Here is a 23,737-nt window from a genome sequence, read left to right as displayed (position 1 = left end):
ATAAATCTGTAAATCTGACAAGATGTGAAAAACATTCCACAAGAGGTCAAGTAAGGTGAACTTCCATATCTGTCAATCAGCTGACTACTTAATCCTCCTCATGAGTGAGATATCTATTTACTGCAGCTTATCTGAATTTTGTTCCTCAATGACGGAAGATAAATGGATGACGTGAATACACTGGTCATGTTGTTTTGTGAATATTTTGCATCCTGGATTTTCTAAACATCCAAAGTTTTGTTTACTATGTAGGAAACATTTGTGCCTCTGTGGCGTTGGAAGTTTAACAGTGAATCCTAATCCTACCGGGAACCCATTAACTGCAGGGTGAACAGAGGCACATCTCAAACAAAATCCCTTGCCTAAGAGATGTTGTTTTGTGATTGTTTTCATCAAATTCATAACATCTAAATCGGCAAAACAGGAGGCAAAGAAGTATACAAAACAAAGACATTACAAAATTGATAATGCAGTAAAATGGAAGTATTGTACTGACCACAAAATCCCACAAAGCCTTTAAGGTTTTACCTTGACCTACATAACTGAGGGTCCAGGTGACCCTCAAACACTAACTTCATGGTCCATTAGACTTTACAGGAAATATATGAGTAAAAATATATATTCTGAAATGATATGGTGTTGTGTACTGAACAGTAAGATATATTTATTATTTTAACAACAGGTACATTATGTTTCTTGTTGAGAATTTGATAAAATGAATATATTTGTGAATATTGTGATGTGATCTATATTCTTTCTATGTCTATTCTGTACATGTGTGCATAATGGAGGCACATTTCCGCTTTGAATAAACCCTCGAGCCTCCTTAAGGACTAGGTGTTGAGAGTGGTGTAACCTGTCATGGGGTGTTTGTCGGACTCTGACTGAGAGTGTGTCAAATCAGATTAAAACACCTGATCTTACAAAGCCTGTGGCTGCTTCTCATCATCACGATAAGTCACAATGGTGTATGTAAATATCAAATAATTAAAACAATTCTCTTCAACTTGACAATACAAAATCAGTTCCTAAATCAACAAATTGTGAAAATGTCGTTCTTTGTTTTTGTTTATGAAGCAGTCAGCTATATTACTGCTGTCACCGCGGCCTTCAACTAACTGACCTTAGGCCAGACTGACTAGAGGTACCCTGACATACAATCAATCAAGTCATCGAGGATGACCACCCATCCACATTTTGCCATCTGGCTGTTGGGGCCCCGTTCTCATCTTGATTAAAGGGGGGCAAAAAGAGGTGGTACCATGCTCATTAAAACTTAGAATTCTTAGATTAAGAAATTTTGGTTAAAGAGTAATGTCCTTTGGAATAGATATTTCCATTAGCGGTCATCCGGAAGGTGGAATTTTTAATTTTAATGAGCTTTTTAATGTATATTGGCAAAATGTCTCACAATGCATTGTCAAACCCATGTGAGTCAGTTCAGCCTTATTGGAACAGTACACATCAAGGCATCAGTAAAGTCTTTGAGCCATTGAGTATCTATTCCTTTAGTCATGCTGTTATGTTAACCGACACAATGGGTAGTGAGTTCATCTTTCTGGTTTTCAGGAAGCTCCTTATTACCATATGTGATCCTAAATCTAAATACCAGGATGTTATCATGTGTCTGCAGCATACAGGGCACTATACAGATTTGGTATATTATTCTTCTTATTATTATTATTATTTTTATTATTAGGATTGTGTGCTACCTCAAATGAGTCACATGACATATGACACGTCTGAATTACACTGAAGGAAGAGATGCACTCTGTGCAGTCTGAGAAACCTACACTGGGCAATTGAGTAGTGTGCTGTTATACCATTGTTTTTCAAATTTCTACATGAACACTTCTACACAAGCGACCCAACACGAAGTGAGTGCATTTTATAGAAATAATCAGCCTATCTGCAGCTCTGATACGTGGTACCAGTATTTCGATACATGAAAGTGTGTCAGTGTTGTGTGGGAGAAAAAGTGACACAGGTTGTAATTGTTGTCCATAACCTAGAAAGAAACCAAGAGCAGTTGCGAACCAATGATCAGCAGATTCTGGCAAGACAAAGGGACATAACTCTTCATTGCATATTATAGCGCTTCTGATTTCTTTTTCAATTAGTAATATTATATCTTTGTATATGTATTATAAATGATGTTGATATCACTTTGTACATCCTTGCTATCTTGGTATTTATTGCATTCATTTGCATTTATTTGTCTCATGTACAACCGTTGGTGGGTTTTCGAGAAAAAATAGCTGAAGATGAAGATAAAGACAACTGGGCCACCCACTACCCAATACACTGCAATCATCCTGTAGAAGTGATAAATTATGTTCCTGAGATAAATAATATCATATCATAATATACGAAAGTTTGTATGATGATGTACATTGTATGATACAGTTGGTCACTGAGCATATCACAATACATAAGCACACATCAAAGTATCAAACAACAGGTGTATCATGACACAAATCATTCCATATATGTAACACAACATACATTATACTTTGGCATTATGGAAGGTTTTGAGGTTTAAATGAAAACTGCCCAGTAAAAGTTGCCCAGTACCTAATTTTGTTCATTTCAAGATAACTTGTAAACATAATAAATGTTCAAGCCAAATCGGTTATACCATAAACGAATGTTGATACCAATGGCCACCTTTTGTATTTCTTTGATTCAACAAATAATCAAAGATGTAACAAAGTACAAACTAAATATCTGTATATTCAAGTAACATACATCCAACAAACAGTGATCAGAACTTGGCTGTGTGTCAATACACCTTCATAGTAATGTCAAACTGATACTCTCAGCATGTTTCCAAAATTTGTAGGTCAACCTTATTACAGCAACAATAAAATGCATTAACATTCAGTTTGTTTCAGAATCTAAAATACTGATTTCTGATCTAGTGTTTTCAGCTGACCTGGTGTTTTCAACTGTTACAAGAATAGCTGGGTTGCAACTAAAACAATTGGTCAGTGAAATACCCAAAATGCACAAATATTTGGGGTATGGGACCTTAGTTCTCCAAGACAATGTATCTCAGTAACCTTACCATTCAGTGTCGCAATAATAAGAGGTGTGTATTCCGTATTCCGCTCGTGACAATTTATATCTATATGGCCAAGCTCAAGACGTATCCGTCCACCAGTAGACTTGGTGCGGTCCGGCGGACTGACCAGTGGACTCTCCGACCATGTGTTGGTTGTGTTTCGCTTCACATTGTATCCTTTATCCGGGAGCAGCAATTTCTGAAACAGGATGTAGTAGAGCAGGGTGATATTGAAGAAGTACACTCATACTGTCATAGGTAAAAACTCTAGCCCAATCCCACACAAACCATATAGCTCCACAGATAACCACAAAACCACTTCCATGATCCAGAACTTTTCAAATTTTGAATATGACAATATATTATAAATACCAAAGCAATATGAAAAGAATCTAATAAGATCTAATCTGTGGGCTGAGGATAGAGTTGGGGGTAATCTACCCTATCACAACCCAGTCAGTGAAGCAATATCAAATGTTTGTACCTGCAGTATATCTATTTCAATGATAACATAAGGAAGCGGACAAACCATATAATTGCAGTTATAACAACACAAACGAAAAACATAATCATCACCATTCATTATTTAAAATACTAGTATTTACTGTTCTTTCGAGAAGAAAGTCAATTTAAACTTGTTGATAAGAATTGAAGGCTCACCAGAGACCAAAAATAGATCTTTGGCTTTGCTAAACTGTGCAGTTGAGTACCAACCGGTAATTACATCGTGACATAAACGTTATCAGCCACCTGTAGATAATAGTACACGGTCGAGACTGTTGTATTTACCAACAAAAAATATCTGAGCAACACAAAAATGCTTCGACCAAATACCTGAACTTTTGAAGCGTCGTTGTGCTTTACTGCTTTGATCAGGTCGCTTTCTCTTCCCATTTTCTACAAAAGAGATGATGAGAGTCGGCTACAACACTGTTATCGGTAACTGCCAAGTGATGAATGAGTCTACATGCCTGTGACATGACACGCTTTGCTTCCTAAATGTCAATCAACGTAGATCACGTGACACGGAAGTAAACAGGAAGTGAGTCACATGAGATATTCTTATCGACTAAATAGACTAGTTGAAGGGATCTCTGGCAGCCATTCATACTTAGGGATTATAACCGCAAAATGATAATTAACATATTTCAATAGTTTTCTCCACTGTACGTATGTAAAAAAACAACATTTACAATATTTACAAATGTGTATTAAAATGTCTCACTTAGCACACATGTCATACTGTTCATTTTGGCATTATACTGTGCACGTGTTTCTTTAAATACACTATATGGACACTCCATTCGATAATAAACGAAGCGCATAATATATGCATTATAATTGCTAAGATCGGAAGGTCACGTTGACCAACGCTCAGTCATTTGGAACGTGTTGAAACAGCCAAATGCTTGAGTCCTCACTCGAGTTTTATTACCTAGTTATATCAATCAGTGATTAATTATCCCGCTTACTGAAGGTAAGTTTCACACAAGACACTAATTACTCGACCTAAACGCTAATGGATAAGTGATTTGTACGGCCCGGTATGATAGGAAATGTCATACATCTGCAATACAGGAAAACAGTTGTATGGGTAGTCAACTTCTTTATTGCAATGAATGCGACGTTGCGTTACTCTCACTGCGTGTAATCATCCCACTCATTGCAATAAAGAAGTTGACTGTCCATACAACTCGGTTTTCCTTCATCTTTACTTCTAAAATGCCTCTCAAAGAAATCATCAATACAGTCTGTAGATTGCTATACAGCTAGATCAACAGTCTATGAACATAACCGTGTAAACAGCCTCACAAACATGCATCATTTGTTGGATACTCCAGTTGTTAGCCAATAGACTTGAGACGGTTTGTCAAAAACATGAGTTCCCTGTTTCTATACATGTGTTTAAGATTGATAGACCATCGGTACTACCACATGTAATTCTCTATATAATCATGCTCAAATATACTACCCATCAAAAGTTTATACTCGCAATCACTATAAGTTATGTATGTACATATGGTTACAACGAAGATGAATTTCTCCAATAACTTGGGGGAAACATCAACAAACCTTATGCAGATTAATTGCACGAGGATCATGCATCAAATTGGTGAAAAGCATCTGCAAATATCGTGCATGTGAACAGCTGCAAATTGGTGTAAAGTTTTGAAACAAAATCGCCATTTTTCACCGAGTTTCATCATTTATTGAACACGTGACAACTTTTCAACGTGACGAATTTGTTTTACAATACATCAGCTCATGTATAAACAGTGCCTTTAAACTGGGTGGATTATTTTACAAAATCTTGTTTAGAACAGTTGACTGAAGTAAGTGGCTACATTTACACTTGTGAGTCTAAACTTTTGATGGGGAGTATACATAAAGAGGTTCGTGAGTAAAATGTTTAATCTGTATAAAAAAGGATTATATATCTATTCCTACCCACCATGAACACAACATAAATCCGGAAGTTTTCACATCAGTTTTTCACTAGAATACTGCGTGAACGTGAACACCACGTTACTAAATTGTATATATGTTGCTGTACATCTGAAGGTATCAATTGGTCGTAGAATGCTGGCGTCACAACATCCCAGGGTGCCGTTGCACAAAGTAATGTTAACGCTAAGGTGATCGTCAGTCACTTACCTTAAGGTAGACTTACGACAGTTGTAGCACTAAGGTGATCGTAATTCACACAGACTTACGACATTCGCGGCTCTAAGGTGGTCGTAATTCACACAGACTTACGACAGTTGTAGCACTAAGGTAATCGTAGTTCACACAGACTTACGACAGTTGTAGCACTAAGGTGATCGTAATTCACACAGACTTACGACAGTTGTAGCACTAAGGTGGTCGTAATTCACACAGACTTACGACATTCGCGGCACTAAGGTTGCTTTGTGCAACGGCACCCAGAGCAGCGCTATAGGCGCTCTTTCAGCACACCTCTGTACAGGATGAGGGGCGGTAGGATAGCCTTCTGGTTAAAGCGGTCGCTAGACACGATGAAGACTCGCGTTCGATTCCACACATGGGTACAATGTGTAAAGGCCCTTTCCTGCATCCCCCGTCGTCATATTGCTGCAATGTTGCTAAGAACGACGAAAAACCTCACCCACCAGTCCCTCTACGACAAGAAGGGGATTATAGGATTATGTACTCGCTGGAGAAGCGTCGTGACACATGCACAGGACAACATACGACGGTTGCCGTCTTTTTAAGATAATGAACACCCGTGTCAAGTTCACCTGCACACAAAGAAACGAGCCTGCGACGTCCTCTAACTTCTCATGGGTGTCTAGCAACTGTGGTACGATCGCGACTAACCCAGCTAACCCAGCACAGTTGAAATGTTTGCCCTGGTCCCCAAACACTCATCCGTATGCACGCTCATGAATTCCAGGTCATCTTGACCTGTCTTCATCTACATTAATCTAAAACTGTTTCAGAAGCAATGGGTTTTCTAGGTTCTGACACCGTCATCAAGCAAGTGATGTACAGAGTATGGTTCATGGACATACAATATATTTGAAATTAATTATTGATTGTATTGTATTATATTTAATGGAGCGGCACTCACATAAGCCGTTGGCTTGTTGTGCCAATCCATATTCATGTCATGTGAATATTTCATGAATAAAATATGTTTATATCACAACGTATATACAGGTATATATATATACAGTTGATTGGATTGTGATGTGGTTAACGTTGCAGTGGAGAAGCACAATGCCGATGATCCATGATAAAATAGCTGAAACCAGCAGGATGAACAAAAGAATAAAGAAAGGATTACGACTGATTGTATCTTTGATGAGTTTATGGTATGTTGGTGATATGTAAAAGTCTCGACCACAGTGAACTGGTTGTTGGAGTCTTTCGATGTGATTGCCTCTTTGGAGTTTTCTGATTCTGAAGTCTTTGAGGCTGTTTGTAAGGTATGCTTTGTTCCACTGGATGCTGTGGCTGTCACATATGTGGTCTGGTAAAGCTGTCTTAGAGTCAGCTTTGGATTCTGATCTGTGATGATCTTGAAGTCGTGTTTCAAGGGATCTTGGGTGTTCGAACTGTGTTAGAAATTACACCAAAACATCGCTCATTGCTTTAATGTAGAAGTTATTCTTCCATACATCTCATCCATACTTCAAAATGCCCCTCAAAGCGGTTCTTCGCTCATCTGTCGTCCTCGAATACGAATAATGTGATAACAACATGTTTTGAGGCACGAGAATCGCTTCAGTCTCAAATGACCTCATGGGGGTATAGACGAAATTTGATTTGATTCCACTCACCAAAACTATCAAATACAGAACATTTACACTTGATGAGGACTGAAATTAAATATGACTGTCAAGAATAATTTTGCTCAAATAATAGGGTCTACTTTTCTGTCATACATACTTCTCCTGCTTGCCATTATCTTCCAGAGATAATAGTGTCCACTAGCGTATACATGTATGAAAGGCAGGTTTCAATAGACTTTAATAAAAGCATGCTCCGTGACGATGGCTTGTCATGTGATTTCTTAAACCGGCGAAATAGTTCATAATACCAAATAAGGCATATCAAAACCAGCAATAATGAGATTGACATTACATAATTGGGAGCAGGACAATTCCCACCTAGGTCAATTGCCACCCAGTTATTTTCACTATAATGATGAAAACAATTCCCACACAGGCTTTGAAATATTGAAATATTGACTTTGGTGTAATATTGAAAATGATAAAATATTGAAATTTTGACATTAAAGAAATTTGACTTAGATGAATTTTTTTCTTTGATGTAATATTGACTTTGATAAAATTTTGACATTAAAAAAAATTGACTTTGATGACTGTTTTACTTAAAATAGCAATTAATAATTTATCGTGATAAGACAGGGGGACGTTTCAGTTCGAGCCAATGACTATGGACCAAGACTGAAATTGGGCACAAGGCAGTCGAGCATAGTTCAAGTTGTATGATATCAGTTGCACGGATTATAGTATTTAACAGTGCGGTGCTTGTTTGCAAACTTCAATGAAAAATTATATCAGCGTTTTATGAGTTTGAATATGTTTACTATGTGTATTCAAAATTCTGTAGAAGTACATTTGACGGGAAATTAGGGATGTCTAAGTAAGTTTCAATTTTTTAAAACACGAATCAGCGCGTATAAAACTATTTGCTGCATTGTGGGAACATGGCGCCGCCCAGCAGCACGGTCGTATCCATCTGTCTCGTGCTGAATATTTGCTGTTCTATAGTGATCGTCTTGTTAAACAAATGGATCTACACTCATTACGGATTTCCGAACATCACTTTGACATGCATTCACTTCATCGTCACCACATTTGGACTGTTTCTCTGCAAACTGGGTAATCTATTTAAACCCAAAAGTCTTCCGTTCCTGCAGATGCTGCCCCTTGCGTTGTCATTTTGTGGTTTTGTCGTTTTCACTAATTTATCTCTTGAAACGAACACTGTTGGAACGTATCAGCTGATCAAGACAATGACAACACCATGCATCATTGCCATTCAAACGTATGCTTATTCACGAAGCTTTTCTTGGAAGGTGAAATCTACCTTGGTAAGGACATTTTACGGATGTTTCGCTGCAGCATGTTTCGTGTGTGTTTTTATTGTTTTAAGATCTCCCTGTTTCTGGTTTGTCATACCTAAAACAACATGTGTAGCAAATTTATGGGGCATCAGTTGACTTTACCCGCGCACCGTTTCGGATGGCAGTGAGTGCTGCAGCCAATATCACTTGGTTTGTTTGAAGCTAAGTTCAACTATTCAACTATCTAGAGTTCATTTTGTTTGTCAATGCTTGTGTGCAATCACAAATAATCAGTGCTCGTTTTCATCCAGTCAATGGCACCCAATTGTTTACCTTTCTGTGCATGCGCTGTAGTCCAAGTAGTCACTTTCTCCACAAAACATGAAGTTTAAAACATGATCATCGATGAATTTTTCAGAAACTTCTTGGATTTATTTATATAAAGAGTTAGTTGAATCATTCCTTACTTCACAACTATTGTGAACTAACCCTAAAGATCATAGAGGGGTGCCTAACCCTAATGATTTAAATAGAGGTATTTCATTGGTAAGGGGTACCTTTCTCAAAAGGGGATCAAAGGTATAAGGATAGTTTGGTATAACCTTCCCAAACCCGATCACAGCTAACCCAAAGGAATGAAGAGACACGCCAGATCTGTGAAATGAGAGTCAGGGTCGTCAGTCGCCCCTTAGTGCTTCAATAAGCATGATAAGCTACGCCTGATAAACTGCACTCTTTGCAAAATTTACAATATGTTTGCCATGGAAGCCTTTAATACATTGTTATTGAAATATATTCCTTCTAAAAGTAACTCTGTTTTATGTGGGCCTGTGTTTTCAGATATAAACATGATAAAATTATAATGTCAGACTGCATGTTAAGACTTTCAACATAATTGTAATTTGTATGTTGGCAGGCAGGCATGGAAGTTTGAATGCTGCTTCAGATTAATAAATGGGGATAGGTGATTGTCTTGGGGTTACTCATGATATAGTAAATCTGATGCTGAAACTAGTGAAAGATCATGTGTTAAACATGTTAAAAGAGAAACTGTTCTTTAGTGTACAGTTAGCTCTGCATCTGAACCAAATCTGTCTTTCTTTTTCAGATTCCCATCACAATGGGTGTCTTCCTCAACTCTTTCTACGATGTCAAGTTTAATATCGTTGGTATTAGTTTTGCTTCAGCGGGAGTATTGGTCACATCTCTTTACCAAGTGGTAGGTTTCTTACACAGGTCACGACTGTCACCAGTAGGGGACACTAGTGGGGGGAGGGGGGGGAAAAGATCTTTTGCATAAATTGCAATAGAGACAGTCTATTGCGAGCAACTATTGCAATTGTTTTTTTTTATCTCCTTGAATAGTCTCATTTGGAGTCATTTCCCAAATGAATGTATAGTTTATATGAAATAAATACAAATTGAAGTAGTTTCAGTCTCTTTCAATAACTGACTAGAAACTTGAAACCCAGGTCTTGTAACCAGTTAAAACATAATCAAAGTGAACGAATCTGGTACATTTTGTATTTTGTGCTGCTAATTTATCAACGGAAGCCAGTTACTAAACTATCGATAGTAAAACATACTATCGATGCATCAAGAGTTTTTCGTTTCTACTGTCGATTAATTGCTATCGGAGACTCAACATTTGCAATCCATTGATAGTTCGATGCATCGTTACATCACTAGTTACCGGTGTTCAGAATTATGAATGACAGTCAAGGTTCTTATCATTACGCATGCAACTCCATAACATGATTAAGGGCTCCCTTGAATCAAGTACCATGGCAGCCAATGTCAAGGAATTTGGGGCTCCTCTACAATATGTGATATGTGAAGTGTTAGCTGCCTTATGTCAAGAGTTTAAACAATTAAAAGGTCCTTTGATATAAACGCTTTAGCAGCTGGCCTATAAGGATCACAGGACCAAGGACCCATGCTAATTTCAAACACCACTGTTAAAAGTGTATCTAATTCTATGATATTGTATTGACTTACCAGATCAATTAAAGTTGTATATTTCCATGAACCCTGAAGTCAGAACACTCATACCAGTGGGCTTCTGCTGTCTGAATGAACTGATAACAGAGTTTGATATGCATTGTTAGTGTGAACAATGGAACTGGATTTGTGTTATAGATTATGTTTTGCAGTCTAGTGAATATTGAAATAATTCTGGAAATGTCACAGAAATAGTAATATGAAGACTGCTGTCATGTCTAGTTATTGCCATGTTTTTAAAAGATTGAGTCATGTATGTTTTATTTCAGTGGGTAGGTGAGAAACAGCATGAATTCCAAGTAAACTCCATGCAGCTCCTCTACTACCAAGCTCCCCTCTCTGCAGTCCTCCTGATGTTTGTCATTCCGTTCTTTGAACCAGTCTTGCAGTTCCACGGGGTTCTCCACAACTGGCCCATCGAGGCTCTTGTACGTAGTCATGTAGGCGTTACAGTTCCAGATAACTGATAATGGCAACAGATTGGATTATGTATCTTAACAAATCAGTCATGATATTGATTATGGCAACTGGTATAGAAACACAAAGATCAGGTAACAGAAATGGCAATATTTCAGAAGTTTGAAGTTGTTTTGTTAAATAAAGAAAGAGAGAATGCTAATTCCTTAAGTTTTGAGACATACACCCTTGTCCCCCAAAATTAATTCTTAAAAAGTTGTAATCCCTGTAATGCTAAAAACATGAGGAAGTACAAGTCTATTTCAGTACAATTCAATATAACCTGTTTCTGTACCATTCCATGTTTTAATACACCATGAGCAATATTCTGGAATCTTTGGACAAGGAACAATAAGTGTGTATTAAAAAGTCCACAGTTTAGATAACTATCTCATGGTAAAGCGAGGATAAGTGAAGTAGGATAGGGGATTTGATCATTTTAGTTCCTGTATAAAAAACACAGAAATATGGTTGACTTTTGAGGATTGAAAGGCCATTAATCCCGACCTAACTCCTAAACTTAAGGAATTTATTTTTCTGACATCAAACTTTTGAAATGGTCCATAAGGTACTCGAGTGAATAAAATAATCATGAACACATTTTCATGTTGTTCAACATTGGCGATTAAGTTCTCTTGAATGAAATGCGGAAATTAATGTGTAATGATATCACAACACATGACGTTTACAACATCACAGTCTGTCATCGGTTCACAGTGAAGATTTGGGTACAAATAGGTCTTCAGGAAACCATACTTGTCAAAAGGTGACTAAAGGGATTGGGTGGTCAGACTCACTGACATGAATGTTATTTTATTCTATTTGCATAGATGTTCGTGATGTCAGTTACATAGTCTAAACACAATTACTGTCAGATCATCATACAGATGTATTGTTGCTGAGTGTGGCCTCTAGCATCAAACATATCCAGGCCTACCAAAGAAAACTTTCCCACTGTGCAGAAAAACGCAGAAAAGCCCACATTAATCGTGGAAATAGCAACATTAACATGATACCTCGTTACTGAAACAGTAAAAATGGCAACGAAAGACTATGAAACTGCAACATTTTGTATCAGAGCACTTTGACCTCTACTGCGCATGCGCATTACAATCCACGCTTCTTTCAAATTTCCGAGCAACCTTGCGTGGAAAAAGTATTGAATATGTCGAAATAATTGCTGTCAATCATTTCATACGAATGGAAAGTAAATTAAACAAGTGTGCACACAAGTATGATGATGATAAATGCCAAATAACACAACAGAAATACTTTAGAAAGGGAATGTAATTTTTGTCCAAGCTGGAAAATGTCAACATGCGGTCGAGACTTCCTCTTCGATGTGCGCATGCGCAAAATTGAAGTTTGCAGGCTCTTCATTTTTTTATCCCGTTTTAGCGATTTAAAGTTGCCGTTTTTACTGTTTCAGTAGCGAGGTATTATGTTTATGTGCTATTTCCACGATTAATGTGGGCTTTTCTGCGTTTTTCTGCACAGTGGGAAAGCTTTCTTCGGTAGGCCAGAGATCTATCATTGACATCATGATATGGACAGTGTGTGAGTGAGTGGGTATAGTTTTATGCCACTCTTTGCAATATTGCAGCAATATTCCAGCTTGGGACACCCATGTAGGGACTGTGGTTTTTGTGTGACAAGGGAATGTTTAACCACTTGGCTACCCCATCACACCTCTCCACACAAACAATGCAAAGCGTTGACTGCAGCACACACTGAAACAGACACTGACAAACTCGATACGACATTCACCCATGTAATATGCTCTATTTGTTTCAGGTGATGGTGTTCCTGTCTGGTGTGGTTGCCTTCTCAGTTAACCTTTCCATCTTTTGGATCATCGGCAACACATCACCTGTCACGTATCCTTTATCAGTTTGTGAATACGCATTGCTTATATCACATCATTGAAGCTGCACCTATTTGCGATTGTCAGCATGTCACACATAATTTGAAAGTGAGTGAGTGAGATTGGTTTTATGCAGCTTCTAGCAATATTCCAGCAATATAATGGCAGGGAACACCAGAAATGGGCTTCACACATTGTACCCATGAGGGGAATCGAACCTGGGTGTTTGGTGTGACAAGCGAATGCTTTAGCCACGAGGCTACCCCACTGCCCCTAATTTGAAAGTGGGACTGTGTGTATGTCTGTTGGGACTAGAGGTTGGCTTATTGTGTTCAAGTTACATGTTCAGGAAGTTTGGAATATAGGTTCAATAGCTTCATATTTCCTTTGATATCAAGTACAGCAGAGTGAGATTTTGAACTTGCAAACTGTACAGGTATTGAATCGTGTACCTAGCCATGATGAGGACATCATAATGTTCCACAGACAAGTCTAGGCATTGTGACCTGAAGGCCCTGATGTCACAGTATGTCAGAGGAGTACACAGTCAAAATGTTGCTTTCTGAAATTTATAAGCAATGAAATGACAAAGTCTGTGTTTCTCGAATTTTCAGCATAAACTAAGTTGACACATTTACTATTGAAAATCTAGGCACTGTAACAAATATTTGCAACAGGTATGAAGTAAAATCAGTATCTTTAATTGTGTTCCTGATGGGATTATGAAAGTAGTGCTTTTCTTGGTGTTGATGAAGTTATCTTTTAAGTCAGATATTGATGTCATGGTCTGAATGAGAATACAGGACTCTAGATGTAGCACGGTTGCTTGAAGCAGTGTTAGTCCATGCGTTGATGTTGTTGTTGTTGTTGTTCCTGACTGTGTTCAGATATAACATGGTGGGGCACCTCAAGTTTTGTCTCACTCTCCTGGGAGGCTACTTGCTGTTCGACGACCACCTACAGCTGTTGCAGGTCTTTGGCATTCTCACCACCCTCGGAGGTAGGTTGTCATTCTCACCACCCTCGGAGGTAGGTTGTCATTCTCACCACCCTCGGAGGTAGGTTGTCATTCTCACCACCCTCGGAGGTAGGTTGTCATTCTCACCACCCTCGGAGGTAGGTTGTCATTCTCACCACCCTCGGAGGTAGGTTGTCATTCTCACCACCCTCGGAGGTAGGTTGTCATTCTCACCACCCTCGGAGGTAGGTTGTCATTCTCACCACCCTCGGAGGTAGGTTGTCATTCTCACCACCCTTGGAGGTAGGTTGTCATTCTCACCACCCTGGGAGGTAGGTTGTCATTCTCACCACCCTCGAGGTAGGTTGTCATTCTCACCACCCTCGGAGGTAGGTTGTAATTCTCACCACCCCTGGAGGTAGGTTGTCATTCTCACCACCCTCGGAGGTAGGTTGTAATTCTCACCACCCCTGGAGGTAGGTTGTCATTCTCACCACCCTCAGGAGGTGGGTTGTCACCTCACCACCCTCGGAGGTAGGTTGTCATTCTCACCACCCTCGGAGGTAGGTTGTCATTCTCACCACCCTTGGAGGTAGGTTGTCATTCTCACCACACTTGGAGGTAGGTTGTCATTCTCACCACACTCGGAGGTAGGTTGTCATTCTCACCACCCTCGGAGGTAGGTTGTCATTCTCACCACCCTCGGAGGTAGGTTGTCATTCTCACCACCCTCGGAGGTAGGTTGTCATTCTCACCACCCTCGGAGGTAGGTTGTCATTCTCACCACCCTCGGAGGTAGGTTGTCACTCCTCACCACCCTCGGAGGTGGGTTGTCATTCTCACCACCCTCGGAGGTAGGTTGTCATTCTCACCACCCTTGGAGGTAGGTTGTCATTCTCACCACCCTTGGAGGTAGGTTGTCATTCTCACCACACTTGGAGGTAGGTTGTCATTCTCACCACCCTCGGAGGTAGGTTGTCATTCTCACCACACTTGGAGGTAGGTTGTCATTCTCACCACACTTGGAGGTAGGTTGTCATTCTCACCACCCTCGAGGTAGGGTTGTCATTCTCACCACCCCTGGGTAGGTTGTCATTCTCACACCACACTTGGAGGTAGGTTGTCATTCTCACCACACTTGGAGGTAGGTTGTCATTCTCACCACCCTCGGAGGTGGGTTGTCATTCTCACACACACTTGGAGGTAGGTTGTCATTCTCACCACACTTGGAGGTAGGTTGTCATTCTCACCACCCTCGGAGGTAGGTTGTCATTCTCACCACCCCTGGAGGTAGGTTGTCATTCTCATCACCCTCGGAGGTAGGTTGTCATTCTCACCACCCCTGGAGGTAGGTTGTAATTCTCACCACCCCTGGAGGTAGGTTGTCATTCTCACCACCCTCGGAGGTAGGTTGTCACTCTCACCACCCTCGGAGGTAGGTTGTCATTCTCACCACCCTCAGGAGGTAGGTTGTAATTCTCACCACCCCTGGAGGTAGGTTGTCATTCTCACCACACTTGGAGGTGGGTTGTCATTCTCACCACACTTGGAGGTAGGTTGTCATTCTCACCACCCCCTCGGAGGTGGGTTGTAATTCTCACCACCGGAGGTAGGTTGTCATTCTCACCACCCTCGGAGGTAGGTTGTCATTCTCACCACCCTCGGAGGTAGGTTGTCATTCTCACCACCCTCGGAGGTAGGTTGTCATTCTCACCACCCTCGGAGGTAGGTTGTCATTCTCACCACCCTCGGAGGTAGGTTGTCATTCTCACCACCCTTGGAGGTAGGTTGTCATTCTCACCACACTTGGAGGTAGGTTGTCATTCTCACCACACTTGGAGGTAGGTTGTCATTCTCACCACCCCGGAGAGGTAGGTTGTCATTCTCACCACACTTGGAGGTAGGTTGTCATTCTCACCCACACTTGGAGGTAGGTTGTCATTCTCACCACCCCGGAGGTAGGTTGTCATTCTCACCACCCTGGAGGTAGGTTGTCATTCTCACCACACACTTGGAGGTAGGTTGTCATTCTCACCACACACTTGGAGGTAGGTTGTCATTCTCACCACCCTCGGAGGTAGGTTGTCATTCTCACCACCCTTGGAGGTAGGTTGTCATTCTCACCACACTTGGAGGTAGGTTGTCATTCTCACCACCCTCGGAGGTAGGTTGTCATTCTCACCACCCCTGGAGGTAGGTTGTCATTCTCACCACACTTGGAGGTAGGTTGTCATTCTCACCACCCTCGGAGGTAGGTTGTCATTCTCACCACCCTTGGAGGTAGGTTGTCATTCTCACCACCCTCGGAGGTAGGTTGTCATTCTCACCACACTTGGAGGTAGGTTGTCATTCTCACCACCCACCCTCGGAGGTAGGTTGTCACTCTCACCACCCTCGGAGGCAGGTTGTCATTCTCACCACCCTCGGAGGTAGGTTGTCATTCTCACCACCCCTGGAGGTAGGTTGTCATTCTCACCACACTTGGAGGTAGGTTGTCATTCTCACCACACTTGGAGGTAGGTTGTCATTCTCACCACCCTGGAGGTAGGTTGTCATTCTCACCACCCTCAGAGGTAGGTTGTAATTCTCACCACCCCTGGAGGTAGGTTGTCATTCTCACCCACCCTCGGAGGTAGGTTGTAATTCTCACCACCCCTGGAGGTAGGTTGTCATTCTCACCACCCCGGAGGTAGGTTGTCATTCTCACCACCCTCGGAGGTAGGTTGTCATTCTCACCACCCCTCGAGGTAGGTTGTCATTCTCACCACCCCTGGAGGTAGGTTGTCATTCTCACCACACTTGGAGGTAGGTTGTCATTCTCACCACACTTGGAGGTAGGTTGTCATTCTCACCACCCTCGGAGGTAGGTTGTAATTCTCACCACCCTTGGAGGTAGGTTGTCATTCTCACCACCCTCGGAGGTAGGTTGTCATTCTCACCACCCTTGGAGGTAGGTTGTCATTCTCACCACCCTCGGAGGTAGGTTGTCATTCTCACCACCCTCGGAGGTAGGTTGTCATTCTCACCACCCTCGGAGGTAGGTTGTCATTCTCACCACCCTTGGAGGTAGGTTGTCATTCTCACCACACTTGGAGGTAGGTTGTCATTCTCACCACACTTGGAGTGTAGGTTGTCATTCTCACCACCCCTGGAGGTAGGTTGTCATTCTCACCACACTTGGAGGTAGGTTGTCATTCTCACCACACTTGGAGGTAGGTTGTCATTCTCACCACCCTCGGAGGTAGGTTGTCATTCTCACCACCCTTGGAGGTAGGTTGTCATTCTCACCACACTTGGAGGTAGGTTGTCATTCTCACCACCCTCGGAGGTAGGTTGTCATTCTCACCACCCCTGGAGGTAGGTTGTCATTCTCACCACCCTCTGGAGGTAGGTTGTCATTCTCACCACCCCCTGGAGGTAGGTTGTCATTCTCACCACACTTGGAGGTAGGTTGTCATTCTCACCACCCTCGGAGGTAGGTTGTCATTCTCATCACCCCTGGAGGTAGGTTGTCATTCTCACCACCCGTGGATTTAAGTTGTCATTCTCACCGCCCTCAGAGGTAGGTTGTCATTCTCACATTGCTAGAGGTAGGTTGTCATTCTCGCCACCTTGGGAGGAAAGTAATAATGATTTTGGGGGGTCCCACTTAGTCCTCAATAGATATGTTGCAGTCATGAGTAAAGAGGATGTTACCAATATAGTGGTAAACTGAGAGTAATTCTTTCTATAATTGTGTTTTTTGTCCCTCACTGCAACGCGGAACGGGGACTATGTATTCAGCAGCATCCATATGTACGTCCCGATTCTTGTTAACGCGATATCTCATGAACTGTTGTACCCAATGTCTTTAAATTTGGTGACAGCCTACGTGTGTGTGTGTGTGTGCGTGTGTGTGTGTGTGTGTGTGTGTGTGTGTGTGTGTGTGTGTGTGTGTGTGTGTGTGTGTGTGTGTGTGTGCGTGCGTGCGTGTGTGTCAGACACCAGTCGACTTTGGTGACCATGACCTGATTTTCAAGGTCACCACAACACTTTGACCACCTTTGTAACTCTTGTTAACGTGATATCTCATGAACTATTCTACCCAATGTCTTCAAATTTAGTGACAACCTATATGGGGGGATTACGCAGACATCAGCTCATTTGGGTGACCTTGACCGTATGTTCAAGGTCACCATGACACTTTGACCACTTTTCAAACTTACGTAAACGAGATATCTCATAAAACAATTATGTCAACAGACTACATTGGGTGATTTATCAGACACCAGTCATTTCTTGTATGTGACCCCAAAATAAAACGTAGTAAATATGTTATATATATTTCACTCTTCTTTAGCGGCGAGGGGACATTGCCATCTTAGTGGCAAACACATGTTTATACTTGCAATAATAGCCTATTTCAAATAGCAATATTTATAATGCATTGAATGTTACACACTTGCCTTATACCTTGGAAATGTTTTCATAATAATTCCAAACTGTAAGTTTGTGAAGATAGGGATTAATTCTTGGTTACCTCCCTTTTGTACTTGCTTTGCACATTTCCATCAACTACATCCAGGGCTCATAGAGTGGAGGGTGTCAGTTGTTTCAGATGTGAACGGCATAACAAGTTGATTGCAAACTTGCTGAACCAAATATTACAGGCTATTGCAAGTGCTCTTCAGCTATCAAAATGTAGAATAAAAAATATGTCATTGTATGTGTTTCAATATTTGAAAAATATGTACCATGTTAGTATCTGTATTTGTCTGTTGCAGGAGTGCTTGCCTACACACATTTTAAACTGCAAGAGATGAAGGCCAAGAGTCTGCCTGTAACAGAAAAGCAATAGAAGTCATCTGTGGGAATATGTGAGGATGTTTCTTCACAAGAATCAATCTGTGTTGGAGTCTAATCTGGGGTGATGTGATACAGGGTTGTCATGACAACATCATCATCATGAAAGCGTGTATCTGGCCATTGGGGAAACTGAATGTGTCATGTTTAAACACTGTGTTGTTTGTTGTTGTTTTAGAGATTATATTATATTTTTATATGTTGTTTGAGGACTCTGAACATTCTTGAAGCAGTGTTCTTTCCAGTTAGTGAAAAACAGAAACCACAAGTGATAATATGTGATATCATTCTGAGAGAGGGCATTCAGAAAGAAATGTGTTTCAATAGAACAAATCAAAATAGCTACCGGTAATTAGACATTTTTAGTTTTAGTCAAACTATAAGACAGTGTAAGCTAGTCAATGTTAATAATTGGATCTATCAAACTGCTTGTTTCAGTGTCAGGTTGTGTTGTCAGTTTCAAAGCATTGCAATGCTGACTCTCCAGCCATACCTTGACTCCGCACTCTATATGTGGAGGGTTAAGAATGCTATTTGTAATGAGCTTGTTCCTTGTGACAGGTCATATCATTTAAAGCCAGGGAAGAAATGCACTTTACACATATAAATTGGGCAAATGGTGGAAAAGTTGAAATTGCGGACCCTGAAGGAACATATTTCTTTGAACCATCCCTTTGTTTGGTATTCTCAAATTCCAAAAGGCACTCTATTTGTCCACACTCAGTGGCACATTTGAGAAAAACAAAGTACATTTCTGTCCCAGTTTCCTGAGGAAGACATTAATTTCATTTAAGTATGAAACATAAAGCTCAACTGGGCATAAATATCTGGGTTAGATTCTGTTGCAGTGGGAACCAGTGATGGTTGTAGTAGGTCTTGTATCATGGGCTGACTAGCAATACGGATCACAGAGATAAAACATCATTGACTGGATCATCAATAAATATAGGAGAAGTAACGCTAAGAAAAGAAAGAAAATCGGAAAGAAATTAACATATTTCACTGGTGAGTGGTGGCACATATCCACAGAAATTACTAACAAAACACCATCCTGAACATAATATAGCAGCCCATGAATAATGTCCTATCTGTGTATTGTCTGTGTAAAGTGAAAGTTTATTTCATGACAAAAATATCAACAACACAATTTTCATATTGATGATTAGTAATAATATTTTTCTTATTTCTATCATTTCTGATTTTTATTTATATAATGGCACTTTTGAAAAATAATCAACTACCTTTCTGTCTGTTTAACCAGCCCTAGTTAACGATAGAGCGTTGTAATACTGCAGCACTTCGATCTAGAATGACCACTGCTTTAGTTGTTTGTCTCGTGGTGGAACGTGTGTATGGTTTCAGCTGCAGTGTGTAGTGGTCGATAATGTGGTATAGACACACTTTGTCTTATCTAGTTGTGAGCTGAATGTATGAGATGGCCAGCTTGCAGAGGTTTACGGGATAAATATCAAGTGCTTGGCATCAGACACACTTTGTCTTATCTAGTTGTGAGCTGAATGTATGAGATGGCCAGCTTGCAGAGGTTTACGGGATAAATATCTGGTGCTTGGCATCAGACACACTTTGTCTTATCTAGTTGTGAGCTGAATGTATGAGATGGCCATCTTGCAGAGGTTTACGGGATAAATATCTGGTGCTTGGCATCAGACACACTTTGTCTAATCTAGTTGTGAGCTGAATGTATGCGATGGCCATCTTGCAGAGGTTTGCGGGATACTTATTTGGTGCCTGGCAGTTGATATGGTATCGGCATCGAGTGGGATTCGGCATCAAGGTTTCATCTCCTGGAAACTGTATGTCAGTATTCTTGCCAGGGAGGGGGCCAAACATTTTTAGGGGGATCAGCAGGGTATCCAGGTTTGTTCACAGAACACTTATATTTTGTTTGTTTGTATATTTAAAAAATATCAGGCAAAACATCATGCAACAAATATAGAGAGAATCTCTTGGTCAGTGCCTGTTTCTCAGAAAATGAGAAAATGTAAAATGTCTGTTTTTCTTATCAAAAACATCAGATGAAACAATCTTTTGTTCCAAAATCATGACTTTCGATCATCTGGAACACATCGACAGACAGTTATGAATCAAGTTTTAGCTGGACAATGTGTCTTCCAAATACTATGGCAGGTCCTTTTGCAGCAAGTATTTTGTATCTGAGATGACCGCAAACTTCAAGTTGAGTGCTGGTGATACCTCTACTAAAGTCAATCATGAATCATACTTGTAAATTGACTGAATGTCTATTGTTGTATTGTTACAGGCAATCCAGAAAGAAGGTGGTGTATGGGTCCAGGATATTTCATTGTACATTACTGACGTGATACACTTTATGTGCTCCATAGCAGCAGCTGGTTTCACACAGGGCCTCAGGCAACTTATGTTTACATACCGGGATTTCCTGTATTTAAGCCCTCCTCTTTCACAATTAAAAAACCCATAATTAAGGCCAGGGCTTATATTTGGGAAATGCTTGGCACTGAAGAAAATGATACAAAGACACGATAAAATGGAATGAACTTTAGCATAAACTGAATACTACAGAACACCTGAACCATAAATAATCATTAAGAACTGTCATAAACCTGAACTTGAATGACCCCCCCCCCCCCTCTTTTGATGAAATATTTATAAATCCATTTATACTTGTGAAGCTTCTTTCATCCATTTATATAGAATGTGATGATGTTATGTTTTTCTGTGAGATGTTGACAGGATCTTTTTTCTGTATCTGGGTAATGGCTTTGTGACATGGCATGCTAGAGTTGTCTCCCCTGAGTAGTGGCTACACAAGTTTTGATGTACGATCTGGATGCAACATGTATGACTATGGCAAATTAACTCATGTTTGCTTAAATAATTATAGTCTTCTTCTTTTTCTTGAGTAAAAAACTCCAACTAACAAACTTGTGTTTTAATTTATGAAACACCCCTTCTTTTAATTTTTTGTTCCATAATGATAATTTTTTCTGGGGCATCTTGACATTGTATTTGTAAGACTGAATCCAAAACAGTCAAAGAAGATTATTTATGCTACACGCTTTTCATCTTTATCATGTTCATTGGTGAAATAATGTCACTCTCATAATGTATTTCATTAGCTTTAACTATATTAGAATGAATTCTGAAATATTACGTTTGGAGTCCGAAAATCATTTTAGGCAATGTGAATGTAAACCTGCCTGTTCTGCCAATCAGCAGAATGGGATATAGATTACAGGTAGTAATGAACATTTAAAAACATCATTGGAATCATGAGTTTTGGACTAATCAGGGTCTTTGTATGAATCATGACAAGTAAACATTGAACTGTGTTTGATATTTTCCTGAGGAACAATTTGTGGCATTTGCACAGTAACATGTCTATGTCTAGACTAGATGAGTACACAACCACCTGTCATGCAAGGCTAGATACACCTGAGTGGCTAGGTTAGATACACATGGTGCAATATATGTGTCAAGATAAGATGAAACCTGCAGTGCAATATGGGAGTGTCTAGGCTAGTTGCATCTATGACTGTAGACAGGACGTATGTATAGAAAGGCACAACCAGCTGGTGGCGTTGCACAACTGGTGAGTTAGAAGAGTATGGACCACGTAGTATTTTATTGTGGGATCGTAACACAGCATGTGCACAACAGATCACACAACACTGTTGAACAGTTTTTCAGAGTTTCGTTCATGAGAAAATTGTTATTTCAGTTAATATATGAATAGGTTGGTACTGATAAGATAAAAAGTTGGGAATAGAAGCTTATAGGTTTGGATAGTTGTGTTTTTGTGTTATGGACAGAAAGATGTCACTGTTTAACAACAGGTGATCTATTGTCAGGGAAGTATGGTTTTGGGTCTGTCAACTGCAAACATTCAGTGATGGGCATATTTTTAGTTCTTGGAAATATTTTATTGCATTTCTTATTTTCATGGCAATCCATACAAAACGTAGCTTTCAGGTGATGCTCTTTGTGGAAACTGTTTTATTGGTGAGTTTTTGGTAGATTGTGAATTGTTTTAGCCTGTGTGCATGGTTATACAGGCGTGAATGTTATATACATTTTGTCGCAAGTACAACGATTGAGGACAATTGCATTTAATGTATTGTTTGAGGTACATTTTTCTTAAAAGTACAGAGAGTGATATACAAATGTGGCATTGCCAACTTGAAATTAGTCTTTCTCATTTTAAAACTTCAAATATTAATTTTCTTTGAATAAGTTTTCATGTTCCACCAACCATACATTGAATATAAGGAATCTTTCTGAAACCATTTAGAGGCGAAAATAAGAAAACAGTTCTGACAATGACCAAATCTCTGTGCACTTGGTAGCAGAAGAAAAATGGCTATCTGTATTTATCTGATTCTTGTACAAGTTCTGATGGTATCATATATTGTTATATGATTAAACAAAATACATAGTTTTAGCTGCTTCTGTTCTGTCACATGTATTTATTTTCACTGTTAATAACATTTGAGGGACAATAAATTTTTATTCACTTTTTATGTTTTTGGTTGTTGATTACACAGAACAAACAAAGTTTTGGATGTTCTGGCATTGATGGCCCAGCCATCTTAAACTCTGCAAAATGATGGTACAGAGTTGCAGGCCTTAGTTGTGCCAGGAGCAGATGATCATGGAGTAGAATTGCAGATTTACTCTCATTGAGATCCATGTTACCACTACAGTAGTACAACCTTGTCACCTGTGAAGGTCCAGGTTAGAATGTGCCTTCAGTAACCCATGCTTGTCGTAAGAGGCGACGAACGGATTGGGTGGTCAGGCTCGCTGACTTGGTTGACACATGTCATCGGTTCCCAATTGCGCAGATCGATGCTCATGCTGTTGATCACTGGCTTGTCTGGTCCAGACTCGATTATTTACAGACCGCCGCCATATAGCTGGAATATTGCTGAGTGCTGCGTAAAACTAAATTCACTCACTCACTCACTCACTAGTACAACCATGTCATCGTATCCC

General features: G+C 40.1%; 2 protein-coding genes across 2 annotated transcripts in view; one reads left to right on the top strand and one right to left on the bottom strand.

Annotated features, from left to right (window-relative positions):
* The window catches only part of LOC124252941, a 38,096-nt gene extending 31,876 nt beyond the window's left edge, over window positions 1-6,220 (bottom strand). Inside the window, exons 1-3 of the mRNA XM_046686629.1 lie at window positions 5,951-6,220; window positions 3,899-3,961; window positions 3,068-3,263 (exon numbers count right to left, since the gene is read on the bottom strand). Of these exons, the coding sequence (XP_046542585.1) occupies window positions 3,068-3,263; window positions 3,899-3,958 (256 nt within the window). The 5' untranslated portion in view covers window positions 3,959-3,961; window positions 5,951-6,220. The remainder of the gene's footprint in view (window positions 1-3,067; window positions 3,264-3,898; window positions 3,962-5,950) is intronic.
* A 2,014-nt stretch (window positions 6,221-8,234) lies between these two features.
* Window positions 8,235-19,707, top strand: LOC124252924 (solute carrier family 35 member E3-like). The gene is made up of 6 exons (XM_046686598.1): window positions 8,235-8,648; window positions 9,730-9,840; window positions 10,892-11,050; window positions 12,873-12,955; window positions 13,830-13,942; window positions 18,664-19,707. Exons 1-6 carry the CDS (start codon window positions 8,262-8,264, stop codon window positions 18,735-18,737), a joined length of 927 nt encoding a protein of 308 aa, XP_046542554.1. The 5' UTR covers window positions 8,235-8,261; the 3' UTR covers window positions 18,738-19,707.
* Window positions 19,708-23,737: the final 4,030 nt, after the last annotated feature.

The sequence above is a fragment of the Haliotis rubra genome, unplaced genomic scaffold (genome assembly GCF_003918875.1).
Source record: "Haliotis rubra isolate DU_JTF1 unplaced genomic scaffold, ASM391887v1 Scf53, whole genome shotgun sequence".
NCBI classification, from domain to species: domain Eukaryota; kingdom Metazoa; phylum Mollusca; class Gastropoda; order Lepetellida; family Haliotidae; genus Haliotis; species Haliotis rubra.
Note: the sequence above shows the minus strand (reverse complement) of the source record. Positions and strands in the feature narration are given on the sequence as shown.

Coding starts and splice junctions, on each gene's coding strand:
- LOC124252924 (XM_046686598.1), top strand. CDS start 8,262: ATGGCGCCGCCCAGCAGCACGGTCGTATCCATCTGTCTCGTGCTGAAT. Junction 11,051..12,872: donor ACTGGCCCATCGAGGCTCTT/GTACGTAGTCAT, acceptor TATTTGTTTCAG/GTGATGGTGTTCCTGTCTGG. Junction 13,943..18,663: donor CATTCTCACCACCCTCGGAG/GTAGGTTGTCAT, acceptor TGTCTGTTGCAG/GAGTGCTTGCCTACACACAT.